At 46.9% G+C, this 17,277-nt stretch overlaps 1 protein-coding gene across 8 annotated transcripts in view; it reads left to right on the top strand.

Moving 5' to 3' along the window:
- WRN (WRN RecQ like helicase) overlaps positions 1 to 7,008 on the top strand; it is a 79,979-nt gene extending 72,971 nt beyond the window's left edge. For all 8 annotated transcript variants that reach the window (XM_072625475.1, XM_072625474.1, XM_072625472.1 and 5 more), the window contains 2 exons: positions 4,305 to 4,495; positions 6,261 to 7,008. In XM_072625475.1, the coding sequence (XP_072481576.1) occupies positions 4,305 to 4,495; positions 6,261 to 6,383 (314 nt within the window). In that variant the 3' untranslated portion in view covers positions 6,384 to 7,008. The remainder of the gene's footprint in view (positions 1 to 4,304; positions 4,496 to 6,260) is intronic.
- The last annotated feature ends 10,269 nt before the right edge of the window (positions 7,009 to 17,277 follow it).

The raw sequence follows: 17,277 nt of genomic DNA, 5'->3' as shown, positions 1-17,277 counted from the left end.
GGGCTTTGTGGACCCACCTGCAGAAGGCCAGCAGCCCAGAAGGAGGCCGCTACGGGCCCCAATAACTAGAAACACACATTAGCAAAGTATGTTAAGGGGGTACAGAGGAGAGTGCCTGGTGAAGTCTTTATGGGCAAGGGGGGCTGCCAAAGCCTTCATGAAGGGGGAGCAGGGCTGGTGAATGGCATGGCCTTGGCACATATTTGGTACATGCTCCTTTGTGCACAGGTGGAGTCTAAGCTCCCTGAGGTCAGGGCCTGGTGCTTGATGTTCCACAAAGGAAGCAGTGTGAGTGAGGTAGAGAGTGCAGGGCATACTTGGAGCCTCAGGGACGAGGGAGGGTCAGTGGGGAGTGGCTGGAGGTTTTGGAGACCCTGAAGAAGCAGGCTTGTATGTTCTTTCATCTAAGACTTCAGGGTGTTGATGGTTTGGGTACGGGCTTGTCCTCAGTTTGCCTCATCATCCTGACTCAAATGGTGTTGTGACTGGCGTTTGTTCATGCTTCTAGCCTTGCTCACCTTGAGGGGGAGGCCCGCAGGCCTCTTACTAGGCCCTTTTTCAGTATCTCTGTTCTGTCTAGGCATAGCATAGAGGGCGGTGAGCATCTGGAGGGCTGGTCACCGAGGGAAGGGCAGCCCGGGCCCACCTTGGTGTTCTCAGCTCCCCTCATTGTGCGCACGTCCTTTTACAAACTTATTTCTGGTCTCCTGCTTTCATTTTCATATGTGGGAACCCCAGGGCTCCCCCTCCCCAGTTTGTTTACATCAGCTCAGCCCTTAAAGGATAAAAGGCACTTGCACAAAAGAAATTTCCAAATCGTCATCCTTTTTATTCGGTTTGTTTTAGAATAATTTTTTACGTTCCTTAAAGTCAGTGACACTCTAAGCACAAATTGGTCCCAGAACGCTGTGGCACGTAGGAAACAGGATGAAATGAGCGGGGCCGAGTGTTCAGTTGTTGGTAACCAATGGCTGTCCCGTCCTAGAGGTGCAGATTTTTGTTAAGTGAGGCAGTCACTGCTCTGAATCCAGTGTGCTGCTTCCGTCCCTCCCAGGGGTTTCCTCTCCTAGCTCCCCAGCCCCCTCTCATCTGAGGCCAGCCCTGTCCCAGGGCCTGCCAGTCAGCTGGGCGGCCCTCCTCTGCCCGCTGCCTGGGTCTGGGGGCCCAGAGTCTGGTTTGGTCTCTGTTTCCTCATCTGTGAAATGGGGATAATAACAGCGCCTACTTCACAGAGTGATTGTGAGGAGCAGATAAGGTGCTGGGACCTGAAAGCGTTCGAGGTGTCTGTGCAGCGGTTAGCATCACCAGGAGGAAGCTGAGATCACAGAGACGTGGGCCTCAGTTTCCCAAGCGCAGTTCAGCCCACTCCCTTGGCCAGAGCCCCTCAGAGATGCTCACTGACGAGCAGCACGTGCTCTTCTCTCACTGAGCAGTTGGGTCCGGTGTGTTTGGGTCTCAGCAGAGACCTGCAGAGCTCTTAGGCTTGTGAGGAGTCATCCCATGACTAATCTACAGACAGGAGCCCTCACACTCCGCTGCTCCATGGAGATTCCCTCCTCCATCGGGTGATTGGGGCTTGGCCCTGGGCACTCTCTCTGACTGTCCTTGTTTTATGCCTTACTTAATTTAAACCTCCATGATCACCTTGTAAAGCTTCCTTCAGGGGCTTTGGTGGGCTTCAGGTATGCATGGGAGCCTCCCTGGGGAGGAGGGGAGAGCCTCATGGGCACCATATTCCCCTGCCAAGTCAAATGGGTTTTTATAGTCAACAAACAGTAATTTAATATTATGTTGTCTTCCTGAGGTTGAACCCCCTTGAGTATGTTTCATTTAAGACTGTCGAAGTTGTCTAGTTTAATTTTCTGGGTCACAATCTGTTTACATCTTAAAGAAGCTGCTTGGTTTTGGGCAGACATTTTTCTGGTAGCATCCTAACAGAGGCAGCAGGTTGGTATGGCTTAGGAGAGAATAGAGAAGATCTTCATTTCTCCTTTGCCCAAACTGAGTTTTTCCTCAAAACAAGCTGGGCTCCTTAGACAATGTTAGCGTTGTCTGTGCTGTTTAGACGTTGCAGCTAGGTCTAAGAATCCCTTCTAGCCATGAAGCAGGCTGCTGGGTCCCACTGCTCTTTTAACAGTCTTTGTGTTGGCCCTTAGGGATCAGGAGGCCCTGAGGAGATGATGCCAGAGTCCTGAGGTACATTTAGTAGCAGTTTTACACAGAGCTTCTGACAAAGTCTCTAATTCTGTGCTTGAGGGAAAGACAGGACAGATGTGGGCACGGACCATGAGCTCGGAGGCTCTGACCACCTCACAGCACCCTCGAGAGGGAGACAGATATTCCTGACTGGGCCCAGAGAGAAGCAGAGCTGGTGTGCTGAGGTCCTTGGCAGGTGACCCTCTGCCAAGAGAGGTGGCCAGACGCACTGCCGGACTGTATCGTGGTGTCCAGCCAGCTGATGGCTTGGGAGAGCTTAAGGATGTTTAGGTGGAAGGAGAACCTGGTAACTGTTTTCAGGCAGTGTGCAAAGGCAAGAGAAGGTCAATCATTGCCTGCAGGGAGCTCACTCTATTGTAGTCATTTTGCAAGTACTAGTACGAGGAGGTGCCAGCAGCTGAGAGGATCAGGCAGATCTCATGTAGGCAGAGAGAGCAGAGCTTTGAGGAGAATGAGAAATAGCATTACTGGGTAGCACATATCTAGGCTTTAAGGGTTGCTGAATGCTTTGCAAATAGCTCTGTCCTCACAACAGTGTCGGGAGGTTGGTGTGTCATTAACAATTTTACATATGAAGAAACTGAGGCAAACCGAGGTTAAGTGATTTGTCCAGTCACCCAGCTAGTAAGTGTCTGGGGCTAGATTTGAACTCTGATCTTCCTGACTCCAGGCCCAGCGCTTTGTCCACTGCCCCATCAGGACCCCCCAGAAGCACAGGGAAGGGGAGCCGGGCATTTTAGACCAGGTTCTGGCCTAGAAGCAATGAGCCAGGTAGGCTGAAGTGAGTGCAGGGGAGTGCTAGAAAGTTGGAAATGAATATGGAACCAGGTCGTGAAATGTTCACTGCTCCATTGAGGAAGGTGTGTCTATTTCTAGAGGTGATGGGGATCCCCCTAGGAGAGGCTGGGCCTGACCACTGAACTCTAGGGCTTCCTTTGACTTCTGTTTTTGGCTTTGAAAGCCCTTCCCTTTGCCAACTGCATCACTGAGTGTACAGGGCATCCAGCCTCCTTTGGACTCATTCCATAGTCTAGTTAAAACACCAATTGTGTTTGGCTGGAGGAGAGTTTCAAATGGGGATTGAAATTGGAGTCTTTTCTGAGACCCTGACTCTCTTGTCATCTACCCTCCTTTCCCACACCAACTCTTCCGAACCTCAAGCATTTCCGAAGTGACTTCACCGTTCCAGGTCCCCAGCCCCCCAGCCATGGCCTGTCCATTCTGGCTATGGTATGACTTCAGAGAATTATAGATTCTGAATTGGAAGGGTGTTTAGAGGGCATCCAGTGCAGACCCTGCAGGCCAAAAATGCCCCAGCATTCGGCCAGGAGTGCTTGGAAGCACATTAGCTGTATCACCTAGCTCCTCAGAAGTCACCGGGCCAGTGTGGGATGAATGAAAACATATTTATTAAACACTCTACAGTGTGCCAAATCCGCACTCTATAAATAGAGAGATGATCCCTTCCTTCAAGGGCCTTCTCTTGTCATGGCCGAGAGATCATATTCAGAGGAGTGGTGATCAGGGAGGGGAGGGTTTTAGGCAAAGAGTGGAGTGACATTCCCAGTGACGTGTCCTTTCCAGAAGAAGCAGTACTCTCCATCTGATTATTGTGTTCAGGGTAGGGAGGTAACCTGGGAAGAAGGCAGGATAGAGTGTGAAGGGAATTTTGTCCCCTTTGGGCTGGTTGGAGGGCCAGCCAGGACATAGATTGGCTCAGAAATCTTGTTGGCGCAGTCACCTGCCAAGTGGCTGGGGTCCTGGGGGTGCTTCAAGGGTCAGTGGAGTCACTTCCCCAGGGACAGTGGGCATGGGTGTTGGCAATCCAGCTAGGGAGATGTGGGGCAGAGTGGAGGATGGTCTGAGTGGATGACTGGGTGGCTGGTGAAGGAGGAAACTTGGTGTCAGGGGGAGGTAAGATGGCAGAACTGGAGACAAGGTTCACAGTCAAGTCCTGCCAACATGGGCATGCCTTTTACCACTTGGCCTCTTCCAAGGCTTTCTCGCATGATTCACTGGGCTCTGTTGCATGTCATTCAAAACTTGCACATTTTCTTCCACTGACACTTAGCAACACCTATTTTCAGATATTTCCAAAATGAAGGACATCAGGACGCTGGTTCCTTCAAAAGTTGAGACCTACCTCATCCAGATAGTGGTGGCACTGGTGGAAAAGGAGAGGACATTGGAAGCCACCCTCCCTGATCCATCCCCAAAAGAGTCCAACGTGGAGAGTGTTGTAGCCAGTACTTCAGAGCCCTGCTCAGATGCCAACAAGGTAGGCAGTCAAGGTGCAGAGACCCTGGCCCTGCAGCCCCCTCTCACCCAAACTGTCTGTAGTAAGGAGATTCTCTGTATGGGGCAGCATCTGTCTGTGGATAGAGGAGTGGTTGGGCAGGGCCATTTCCAAGGTCACATTCAGCGGTGAAGTTTGATAATGAGTATGGGTGAGTTTGAACCCTGAGCACCTGTGAATTCTGATAGAAAGTGACTTATCAGTGCACTGCGCATCCTCAGATAATATCAGGAAATTTTACAGCTGAGCAAAACATCTTGTTAAGTCCCAAATTCAAATATCCTGGTGCCTGGTGCATGATTGGCTTCTCTCAAGGAGCTGGAGTTTTAAATGTGCCCTCTGCCTGCCCCTCCTGGAAAACTGGAGACCATGCTGGGGTGCAGAGAAGCTGTGTTTGCCTTGACTCTGGTCTCTAATGTGGAGGAATCTCGAAGGCTGTCCACCTCAGCTGGCCCATCTTAGCTGCTCTGCAGAAGGCTCCTTTGGTCATGGAATGCCATGGCACTGGGCTTGCATCGGAAGGTCATCCTAGGGACAGCCAGCAGGATGGCTCTGTGTGATGGTTAGGCAGTAGAGACCAGGTGGTCTGCCTGCTCAGGGCTTCTTCATGGGAGGTCCCTGAACTTTATAAAAAATGTTTTAATGATGGTTTCAGGCCATTTGGCTCCCTTTATAGTCCTTTGTGTTTTCTGCCTTTAAAAACATGTTTCTGGCTTCTTCAGAATGACTGTGACCCAGAAGCTGATGAGCCTCAACTCTGAAGCCTGTTGGGTCTAAGAGCCCAGTCATGTTAGCTTTGCCCTCCAATGAGAGGCATTCCTGTGATTTATTCCAAAGGAGTGACATTCCCCACATTGTGCAGATCAGCAGGGCAGGGGACTAGCCTCAGGAGCTTGGTTCCACCTCTCCCCTCCCCCCAGGTTTCCTGGGCCCTCCTTCCCCATACAAGGAGGAAAGGATGAGCCTTGTACCTGTCATGGTAGAGAGTGATGGAGCTGGCTGTAAGGGGGACTCCCAGGTGATCGCTGTGGGGTTTACTGGCCCAGCAAGCTCTGGAGCTCGGACCTGACATTGCTGCCTCCTCTTCTCCTGGTTGTATGGGTACTGCCTGTTGCTGGGAGCTACCACCTCCATCCTGGGACTTCTCTGGAGAGTGGAGAGTGACAGGGCTGGGGCCTTACCAGAGGGTTGGTGGGAGGACCAAATGAGGTGACAAGAGGAAAGCACTGTGCAGACCCCTGGGGTCTTCTTTGTCCAAACCCTTAGCTCTGTGTATCAGACCTCTGCAAGTGCTGTGACCAACCCTGGCATCTCTGTGTGTATGTATGTGTATATGTGTATATGCACAGGCATGTATGTGATGTGTGTGTGTACGTGCAGTGTGTGGCAATGTGGTGTGTATGTATGTGTAGCGTGTGGCAATGTATGTGCACACACGTGTGTGTATGTGTGTGCATGCATGAGTGATGTGCATGTGTAATATGTGTGCATGCAGTATGTGGCACAAGGGTGTGTGTATATATGGTGGTGTGTGTGTGCGGTGCATGTGTATGCAATGTGTGTGTGTGTGTGTGATGTGTGTATATATGCATGTGGTATATGGCATGAGGGGATGTGTGTGTGTGATGTGTATGCATGCGTGTGATGTATGGCATGGGGGTGTGTGTGTACCTGCACACGCCCTGAAGCCCTCTGTGCCCAGCACCCCTCTCCACCTGTCTGCTCCCCCCTTTCTTCTCCCCCACAGCCCATGCTGGAGACCTCCAAGAGGAAGTTCCCAGGCTGGTTCTCTGGAGTCCGGGGTAGTGTGCCCCCAGTGTGCTGCTCCAAGAAAGCCAAAGCCGGAGCCAGGAAAGGGCTCTTCATCTGAGATGGTGGATCTCCCCTGGACATTTGTTACCATTCTGTGGTGGGTGATGGACTATTATCAGAAACATGGAATGTTTCCCAGTGTGTCAAGGTTGGCCGCTTCTTTTCCTGATTGCCTTCAGAAGAGGTTTTTAGGGGCATTTCCCAAGACCTTTCTTTGCACGACGGCTTCCAGCCTTCAGAGATGTGGGAGGGGGGCTCGTTTCCCATGTGAGTGGGGCCAGACCCCCACTTGGCCAGAAAACCTGCCCCACTGGCTCCTAGCACTCATGGTCTGTGCACAAGTCTGGAAGCTGTTTCCGGCTTCAGGGTCAAGGACAATGGGGCACTTTCTTTTGCAGCTGCTAGTGGAGCTGCAGTGACCAAGAGTTTTTTATTTTTAAAGAAAAGAACTTTTTCCGTGGGCCTCCTTGGGCCCCCATTGTGATTTCCTCATTTTCTATGAGGCTGTCCTCCTGGGTGCTGCTGCCAGTGCGGAGGGATGGGCACCGGTTTTTCTGTGTGTGTTACACACTGTCAGAGGATGGCACTGCCCATCGGCCATTGAGTCTCATTCCACAATGGGGAACTTTGTACTTAGGCCTTCTGGTAGTTTTTCATGAAATAAATGCCTGTTTATTCCAGAATGTTCCCTTGTTTTATACCTGGCCAGCTCTGGCTTGGGACTCCCCAGGCCCAGGGGGCTTTTGTACCTCCCAGACCTCGCTGCGGCTGCAGCTTTCTGAGCCAGTTCACCTCAGCCACACCCAGCCTCAGTTTCCCTGTCTATGGGATGGGGATGATGTCAGTGATGTCATGAGTCCTGTTGACCTGAAGATGCTTGAAGAGGGAGGCTTTTCACTAATTCTGTCATAATAAATACATTCTCTTTAGAAAAGCTGGAGAGTCAGGCTGGAGAAGATTTCCCAACAGCCTAGGGAGAAGGGGGGAAGGAATTCTTTTTGAGGATTCAGTGATATGATATGAAAAAAACCTTTACAGACTTTCAGGCCTGACCTGCCTAAATGCTGGATTCTCTTGTTACTGTTTCTCTCCCTGTTATCTCCATTTCACCACTTGGTGGAGGGAATGTTCTCACCTAGGAGTTGCCAGGCCAGTGCCATCCCAGGTGAGCCCCTTCCCTGCTCCTCCCTGTGGTTCTCAGGTCAGGGTCTGAAGCTCAGGTGACTCTGTCTTGCCCATTCTCCCTTAGCTTCCTCTTTAGGGACCTGACTCCATGACCATCTGTCCTTCTCTCGATGCATCCCATACCTTACTCTCCAGACAGTTTTCTTTCCTTAATTAACTACTCTTTTCTTGAGGAATCAATTCCATCCTAAAAGCCAAGACTTTGCAGCCATTGAGAATATCCCAAAGACCACCCCTCTGGGGCCAGTTTCAGAAGGGAGTCTGGTTGGTGTCAGGGAAGCAATCAGCTTTGGTGGTGATCTCCAGCCCTTTCTGGCTGTGTGACCATAGGCCAACTGCCTTAACCCTCTGATCTCAGGGAATCGGTGCGGTAGCTTGGAGAACATGCTAGATTTAGAGTCACAGGAACCATGTTTGGATGTGTGTGACCTTGGGCTGCTGACTGATCCCCTCTGGACCTCTGGAAGGAACTGGACTCTGACCCCTCCAGTCCAGCCAACTCTTCGCTCCTATGATCTTAAAGTGACATTCCAGAAAACACAAGTAGATATTCTTCCACAGGAACAGACAACTTTGAAAGTACCAGCATTCTTTTGTGTGTATGTTAGAGAGGCAGATTTTCAGCTTGAGGGCAGGAGCATGTGCCTTTCAGTTAGAACTGCCCAACAGTGGGATGGACCCCCTTCAAGAGTTGGGAGTCTTTGTCAGGTGGAAGCCGAGGACAGGGAGGTGCGTGGTGGTAGGGATTCCTTTTCAGGTGTGGGGTGCGTTGAATGCACCTTGAAGGCCTCCCCAGCCCAGGGAGCCTGCAGCCTCATTCTGCGGCCCTGGATGAAGTGGAAAGAGCTCTCTGAGAACATGCTGCCTGGGATCCGGCATAGGGCCCCCTGTGCCTGCAGCTGCATTCTCTTGCTCGCCGCAAGTGGGTCCCATTTCAAGTACTGCAGCTTTTTAAAAAATGTCATCACTCTGAGGAAAATACTCCCCCAAACGTACCTAATCTGTGTACTTCTGGACTTCTTCAGAGAATTCTCCTTTTTCCTGATAATGAAAGTGTGCCAACGCCTTGGGAAGAACCCTGCTTGAGGAGGCAGGAGTCCTGGGTCCAGTCCCAGCTCAGCCACCACATCACTATGTCCCACATTTGGTGTGTCCTCAGTTTCCTCACCTGCAAAATGAGGCTGTAGGATGGGATGGTCTTCCTGTGATTGTGTGCAGCTGTGATCTCGGGACCGTAGGGAGGGCTGTTTGTGCCAGCTTTCAGGCAGATCTACTGTGATCTGGGAAGCCAGATGGTGGAACTTGGTGGAAGCTTTGGGAAGGAAAACAAAGGAAAAAGAATCTATTTGAGAGGAATAATGTGCTATGCGTAGTAGATAGGCAGTTCCATGTGCAGGCCTTTTTTATTATATTATTATGGAAATGCTTGTTTTATTCCGTAAATTAAAAATAGAAACAATTTTAAAAAGAAAGTAAAACAAGAATGACCAGGGTCTGAGTGAGTTCTGCGGACTTTGGACTGTTCTGGCTGCTCTGAGGCCTTTTACACCTCCCCTTCTTTCTTGGATTCCAAGATCGCAGGATGTACAGTCTGAGCCCCCAGAGCTCATCTACATGGCAGGGGGGTCTTGACCAGGGTCTGGAAACTTATTTTTGAAGATGCATGGATCGCTGCATTCCCATAGAGTTGGTTTCCTGGGTAATTCCATCCCTCCTCTGGGGTGCCCCAGAGAGGTCCAGGACACAAGAGTGTCCTTTAATCACTGCCCAGAGCCTCAGGTGACTAACCCAAGCTCCCTCAGGCAGCTGTGGCCAGGTTTGAATTTGGGTCTTCCCACTCCAAGCCTGATGCGGCTTCTGCTACGTTCTGTTGATCCTCCACTTTGTTACGGCTTCGTTCGTTTGTTCAACAGGAAGCAACAGTCCTTGACTCCTCAGAGTCGGCATCCTACATGAAGGAGAAAAAGGTAATTTTAGGCCCCCACCGAAAGCCTTAGCAGGGTGGTACATGAGCTGAATCTTGTAGGAAAAGAATTCCAAGAGGCTGATCGGAGGAGGGAGGCCAGCCGAGCCTAGGCTAAGGGTGGGTGGTGAGCCTGTGCCAAGGGCTTGGAGAGGGAGCCTTGGGTGTGAGGGGCAGTGGGCAGACCGACATGGCAAGTGGCAGAGGATAGTTGATGGGGAAACGGTGACGCTTGGTCATAATGAGTTGTATAAATGATGTAAGAAAAGTGCCAGCCAGACACGGAAGGAGCGGGCATAATGGGCTGTGCACAGTAGACAGTAAACATTCCTTAAGTGCCTACTGTGTGCTAGGCCCTGTGCTAGCCCTGGGGATACAAAGAGAGGTAGAAGGACAGCCCCTCTCCACCCCCAACTCTGACAGCTCACCAAGAGCTCAGTAGAGAGGACCCATGGAGGTCACCCTGGGGAAGGCACCAGCTTTCTGGAGGGGCCTTCCAGAAGGCTTCTCTGCCTCTTGTCCATTAGGCGTAACAGCTCCACCATCTCATCTCATTCAGATATGGAGTCCTAATAGCTGACCTTTCCGTTGGACTTTAACGATGCTGAGGCTGCTGGACTCGGTGCTGGAAGGCCTCTTTGCTGCCCACTGCCCCCACCCATGGCTGGATAAGAGGATCTGCAACCTCTGCCTAGAGAACAGCCAGTGAGAGGGAGCACCCGAAGGGGAAATCTATCTCCTGCCTGGTCCACTTGAGCACTGCTCTTATTGTTAGGGTTATTTTTTTACTTAGATTAAGCCTAAGTTGACCTTTGGGAACTTGCTCCCGGTCTTCTGTCCTTGCTCCTGGTCCTGTCCTCTGGGGCCAAAGAGAACACGTCTCATTCCCCCTTCATAAGACAGTCCTTCAGATACTTGAAGATAATCATCCTGTCCCTCCTGTCTTCTCTAGATGGATCACTCTCCTCATCTGAGCTTCAAGCACATATATTCGGCTCTTCCCCATGCCAGCAGCCTTCCTCTGGACACTTTCAGAGTGTATCCCTCACCTCCTTAAATAGTGGAATTCATCCCCAAACACAGTATCCCAGCTGTAGCCTGACCAGGTCAGGGCATCTGATCCAGTGACACTGGTTTCCTGACTGTTTTATGAACAAGACATTTGAGCTCTCGAGTCCAGGCGTTTTCTCTGGCTGCCCCTGTTCCTGAAAGACTCTCCCTCCTTCCAAGGTCAGCTCCCTTTAACTGTCAGTTAAAATCCACCTGCTACAGGAAGCCTTGCTCCCTCGATCTCAGAGCCTTCCTTCTGTTAAGTATTACCTAGTTATGCAATGGAGAGCTTGCTTTGTGCATGTTGTCTCCCCCATGAGATTGTGAATCTCCTGAGGGCAGGGACCAACTTTTGCTTTCTTTGCATCCCTGGTGCTTAACCCAGGGCCTGACACATATAGGTACTTAATAATTGTCTGTTGACTGTTGGAATGAGATGTAGTTTTTTGGGACAGGGCACATTCAATCATGGACATTTTAGAAAGAAGAAAATTTTAAAAAAGGAGGAGGAAGCATTTTAAAAATGCCAAGAAAGAACAGAAGAAAAGCCAGAAAATTAGAACAGCTTTGAAAGTAACTTTTTGAATTTATATTACACTTTCCCAAAAGGCCAACCTGTATGACATAATAATTTGTGGCTTCGTTAATGGTTTCCACATCTTTCTGTTCTACCTTCTGCATTCACGTATTGTTAAGTTCAGGATAAAAAAATTGAAAACAAAGGATGGATCTCACTATGTTTCTGTTTAAACTCCAAATTCCCATGACTTTAGGATCAGATACAAACGCCTCTTTCTGATGTATAATAAAACCCTCACAACCTGCCTCCTGCCTATTCTCTACAGCCAAACTGGCTGCCATGTTGTTCCTCATACAAGACGCTCCCATCTCCCATCTCTGTGCCTTTTCCTCCAATCTTGTCTCCTTGTCTTATTTCTCTCGTAGTAGTACATAAGTTTTCTGAGGGTGGGGATTGTTTCATCTTTGCTTTTCTATTTCCAGTGCACTGGAGCACAGTATTAGCCACTTAAGCCTCTTTACCATTTTTTAAAATGTTTATTTATTTTTGGTTTTTGACATTCATTTCCACAAAATTTTGAGTTTCAAATTTTCTCCTCATCTCTCCCCTCTCCCACCCCCAATGCCTTGCATTCTGATTATCCCTTCCCTCAATATTCCCTCCCTTCCTTTATCCCCATCTTCTCTCTTTTCTTGTAGGGCAAGATAGATTTCTATACCCCATTATAAATACAAGGATTTCTTATTTCCCAGTTGCATGCAAAAACAATTCTCCACATTCATTCCTAAGACTTTGAGTTTCAACTTCTCTTCCTTCCTCCCTCCCCACCCATCCCCACTGAGAAGGCAAGCAATTCAATACAGGCTATATATATGTAGTTTTGCAAAAGACTTCCCTAATAGTCATGTTGTGTAAGACTATATTTCTCTCCATCCTATCCTGCCCCCCATTTATTCTATTCTCTCTTTTGTCCTTGTCCCTCCCCAAAGGTGTTTACTTCTAATTACCCCCTCTTCCCATTTGCCCTCCCATCATCCCCCCAACCCTGCCTATGCCCTCCCCTACTTTTCTGTAGTGTAAGATAGATTTTCATAACATATTGAGTGAGCATGTTATTCCCTCTTTAAGCCAAATGTGATGACAGTAAGCTTCACTTTTTCCCTCTCACCTCCTCCCTTTTCTCCTCCATTGAAAAAGATTTTTCTTGCCTCTTTTATGAGTGATAATTTGCCCCATTCCATTTCTCCCTTTGTCCTCCCAATATATTCCTTTCTCACCCCTTAATTTTATTTTTTTAGATATCATCCCTTCTTATTCAACTTATTCAACTCACCCTGTGCTCTCTCTCTATGCATACATACATATACACATGTATATATATGTGTATGTATGTATATATGTGTGTATATATATATATATATATATATATATATACACAGACATGTGTGTGTGTGTATGTGTGTGTATATAATCTCTCCAACTACCCAAATACTGAGAAAAGTCTCGAGTTACAAATATTATCTTTCCATGTAGGAATGTAAACAGTTCAACTTTAGTAAATCCCTTGTGATTTTTCTTTCCTGTTTACCTTTTCATGCTTCTCTTCATTCTTGTGTTTGAAAGTCAAATTTTCTATTCAGTTCTGGTCTTTTCATCAAGAATGCTTGAAAGTTCTCTATTTCACTGAATGACCTTTTTTTTTTCCTGAAGTACTATACTCAGTTTTGCTGTGTAGGCAATTCTTGGTTTTAATCCTAGTTCCTTTGACTTCTGAAATATCATATTCCAAGCCCTTCAGTCCCTTAACGTAGAAGCTGCCAGATCCTGTGTTATCCTGATTGTATTTACACAATACTTGAATTGTTTCTTTCTAGCTGCTTGCAATATTTTCTTCTTGACCTGGGAACTCTGAAATTGGCCACAATATTCCTAGGAGTTTCTCTTTTCGAGTCTCTTTCAGGAGGTGATTAGTGGATTCTTTCAATATTTTGCCCTCTAGTTCTAGAATATCAGGGTAGTTTTCCTTGATAATTTCCTGAAAGATGATGTCTAGGCTCTTTTTTTGATCATGGCTTTCAGGTAGTCCCATAATTTCTAAACTGTCTCTCCTGGATTTCTTTTCCAGGTCAGTTGTTTTTCCAATGAGATATTTCACAGTATCTTGCATTTTTTTCATTCTTTTTGGTTTTGTTTTATAATTTCTTGGTTTCTCATAAAGTTATTAGCTTCCATCTGCTCCATTCTCTTTTAAAGAACTATTTTCTTCAGTGAGCTTTTGGACCTCCTTTTCCATTTGGCTAATTCTGCTTTTTAAAGCATTTTTCTCTTCGTTGACTTTTTGGACTTCTTTTGCCATTTGAGTTAGCCTATTTTTAAAGATGTTATTTTCTTCAGCATTTTTTTGGGTCTCCTTTAGCAAGCCGTTGACCCATTTTTCATGATTTTCTTGCATCACTCTCATTTCTCTTCCCAATTTTTCCTCCACCCCTCTTATTGATTTTTAAAGTCCTTTTTGAGCTCTTCCATGGCCTGAGACTATTGCATATTTATTTTGGAGGCCTCTGATGGTAAGCACTGTTCTTCCTCATCCAAAAGAATGGAAAAAAATACCTGTTCACCAAGAAAGTAACTTTCTATTTTCTTCTCTCCCCCCCCCCCCCCCCTTTTTGGGTATTTTCCCAGCCAGTTACTTGACTTTTGAGTCTTTTGTTAGGAGGGGGGTATACTCTGGGGTCCTGTAAGTTCTCAGTTCCTCCAAGGTGGCACAATCAAGGGAGAGCAGTTTACTCCTCTCCTGGCATGCACTCTGGCCTGGGAGCTACCAAAGCTTTTCTGCCTAGAATCTACAAGTAGAATTCCCTTTCCAGAGCCTCCACCATGCCAGCTAGCACTCTTCCTCACCCCCAGACTGCCACTCAGGACTGAGACCCAGATCAGGGGCTCAATTCCCCCAGGAGCTTTAGGTCTAGGGCTCCAAAAAGAAACGCTGCAGTTGCTGAGCAGTCACCACCACCTTGGGCCAGGTCTAGGGGGGCACTCTGCTCCCTTCTTATCCAGGAGAAAAAACTTTTTCAGTGACCTTTGAAGTGTCTTTGGCATTTGTGGGTAGAGGGATCTGAGAACCTCTGCTGCTGCTGAGGATTCTGTCCCAGAGTCCTGTTCTGGTCCTGTCCCTGCTGCGCTGCACAATGAAGGCTGGCCGGGGTGCTCCATGTTCCATGCAATAGACCTTTCCTGTCAGTCTTTCAGGCTGCCTTGGCCTGAAAATCTCTTCCACTGTCGTTTGTGGCTTCTGCTGCTCTAGAATTTGTTTAGAGTCCTTTTTTACAGCTATTTTATGTGGTGTGTGGGAAGAGCTAGAGTATGTGCATCTTCTACTCCACCATCTTGGCTCTGCCCCCCTACAATTTTTTAAATTCTTATTTTTTATATCACCAGAATTTTTCACATTATCCCTCCCCTTACCCCCTTCCAGAGAGCCATTATATACGACAAATAATGTTTTTTAAATACAAGAGGAAAAAAAATCACTAAAACTGATCTATATATCAAACATCTGAAAACGTTTGCCATACCACACACGGACCTCCCTGCAAAGGAGTGTGGAGGTGGGGTGACTTCTCGTCTTGTCTTTGGGACCATAATTGTAATTTGTAACATTCGCCTTTGATTATTTGATTATTTGTTCTTTTCCGTTTGCATTGTTACAATAACTGTATACAGTATAATAGTTTTCTTTCTTGGCTCTATTGGCTAACTGCATCAGTTCATACAGATCTTTCCACGCTTCTCTGGATTCATCACATGAAGTATTTTTTTTCTTTTAAATTTAATGTTTTCCCCCAATTACATGTAAAAGCAAATTCTAACATTCTTGATTAAAAATTTTTGAGTTCTGAATTCTCTCCTTCCCTCCCCCCCAAGAAGGCAGACAACTTGATATAGGTTACATATGTGCAGTCATGCCAAAGAATTCCATCTTAGTCATGTGGACGCCCATCATTTCTTCCAGCATAGTAGTGTTCCGTTACCGTCATGAACCACAATTTGTTTAACCATTCCCCAGCTGATGGGCAGCTACTTTATTTCAAATACTTTGCTGCCACAGAAAGGACTGCTACAGATATTTGAGTGTGTATGGGAACTTTCTTCTTTTCAGTGGCCTCCTTGGGGTGTAAACTTAGTAGTGGAATCTCTGAGTCAAAGGAAATGGACATTTTAGTTACTTTATTTTCTTAATTGCAAATGACTTTCCAAAATGCTTGTCCCAAGTCACAGTTCCACCAACAGTGTACTAGTGTGCCTAAACCTCAGGGTTGTTTTGATGTGCGTTTCTCTTATTGTTTTTAAAAATAACAGTTTATTTTTTCCAGTTGCATGTAAAGACAACTTTTAACATTAATTAAAAAAAAAAATTTGAGTTCCAAATTTTCTCCTTCCCTCCTTTTATCTCTTTCCTTCCTAAGATGGTGAACAATTTGATATGGGTTATATGTATACAATCGTGTAAAACATTTTCATATTAGTCAAGCTGTGAAAGAAGAAATAGATCAGAAGGAAAAAAAGTGAAGTGAAAAATAGTCTGCTTTGATTTGCATTCTGATTCCATCAGTTTTCTCTCTGGAGGTGGATAGCATTTTTCATCATGAGTCCTTTGGAATTGTCTAGGTCTAGGATCATTGTGTTGCTGAGAATGGGTGTCATTATACAATACTGCTGTTCCTGTGTCCTCCTGGTTCTGCTCGCTTCACTTTGCTCAGGTTCTATTAAGTCTTTCCAGGTTTTTCTGAAATCCATTTGCTCATCATTTCTTATAGCACAATAGTATTTCATCACAATCATATGCCACACCTTGTTCAGCTGTCCCCCAATTCACGGACATCCCCTCCATTTCCAATTCTTGACCATCACAAAAAGAGCTGCTATCAATTTTTTTGTTACATATAAATCCTTTTCCTTTTTTATTTTAACCTCTAGTTAACCTTTAGTAATGGTGTTATGACTGGATCAAAGGGTATGCACACTTTGGTTGCCCTTTGGGCATCTTTCCAAATTGATCTCCAGAATGGTTGGATCAGTTCACAACTCCACCAGCAATGCATTAGTGTCCTAGTTTTCCCACATTCTCTCCAACATTTGTCATTTTCCCTTTTTGTCATATTAGCCAATCTGATAGGTGTGAGGTGGGACCTCAGAGTTGTTTTACTCTCATCAGTAATGATTTAGAGCATTATTGTATGGCTATATAGCTTCAATTTCTTCATCTGAAAACTTGCTGTTCATCTCCTTTGACCATTTATCAATAGGGAATATTTCTCTTACACTTACCACATTTAATGGTTCTTGATTGAAGTTCTTTTTCAAGTGTTTTGCTAACAGAGACCCACTATATGGACAGCATTACACCTTGGCATTTCTGCTTGAGTGGGTGCCTGGGGAGGGGGGGTGCTGTGTGGAGGGGACCCATCTTGGGACACATCTTAGCAGTTGGCTGGTTCTACATCTCTCCTGCCTCTTGTCCAGGGCCAGCTCTTTCTGGCCATGTTCGGCTATCAAACGTCTACAGCACACATTACTGGGCCCTGTAGGCATCTACAGATCAGACAAGACCTTGCCCTGCAGTAAAATGGAGGACCCTTGAAGCAGGGATGTTATCTCTGTCTTTTGTTTCATCTCAGTAGGGCCCAGCTCTGTTTTATGAAAGATGGATTGATTCATGAACTTTATGGTCTGGTAAGGGGTGAGTCACAAAGGAATCCATGGTATGGACTTTGGAAGGGTGAAGAAGTCAAAAAGCGTTTGTTAAGCACCTACTGTCCTGAGTGCTAGAAAGGGAGTAGTTACTGATTTTAGGGATCAGGGAAGACTTCCTGGCAAAGATCAGTCAACTCACATTTATGACATGCTTCCCAAGTGCCAGGTATTGTGCTGAGTGAGCCCTGGACATAGAAAGAAAAGCTTGAGACAAGCTCTGCCCTTGAGGAACTGGTTGGAAGGGAAGGGGAAGAGAGTGAGCATCTCTACTTTGTGTTGGGTGCTGTTGCGAGTGATTACAAACATCTCCTTTGATTCTTGCCACAGTCCTGGGAGGCAGGTGTTGTGGTTATTCCCATTTTACAGCTGAGGAAATGGAGGCAAACAGAGCTGAAGTGATTTGCCCAGGATCACACAATGTCTGAGACCAGGTTTGAATCCAGGTCTTTTTGCCTCCAGGCCTAGTGCTCTATCCATTGC

The sequence above is a fragment of the Notamacropus eugenii genome, chromosome 7 (genome assembly GCF_028372415.1).
Source record: "Notamacropus eugenii isolate mMacEug1 chromosome 7, mMacEug1.pri_v2, whole genome shotgun sequence".
Lineage (NCBI taxonomy): Eukaryota > Metazoa > Chordata > Mammalia > Diprotodontia > Macropodidae > Notamacropus > Notamacropus eugenii.
This window is presented reverse-complemented; position numbering and strand designations above follow the sequence as displayed.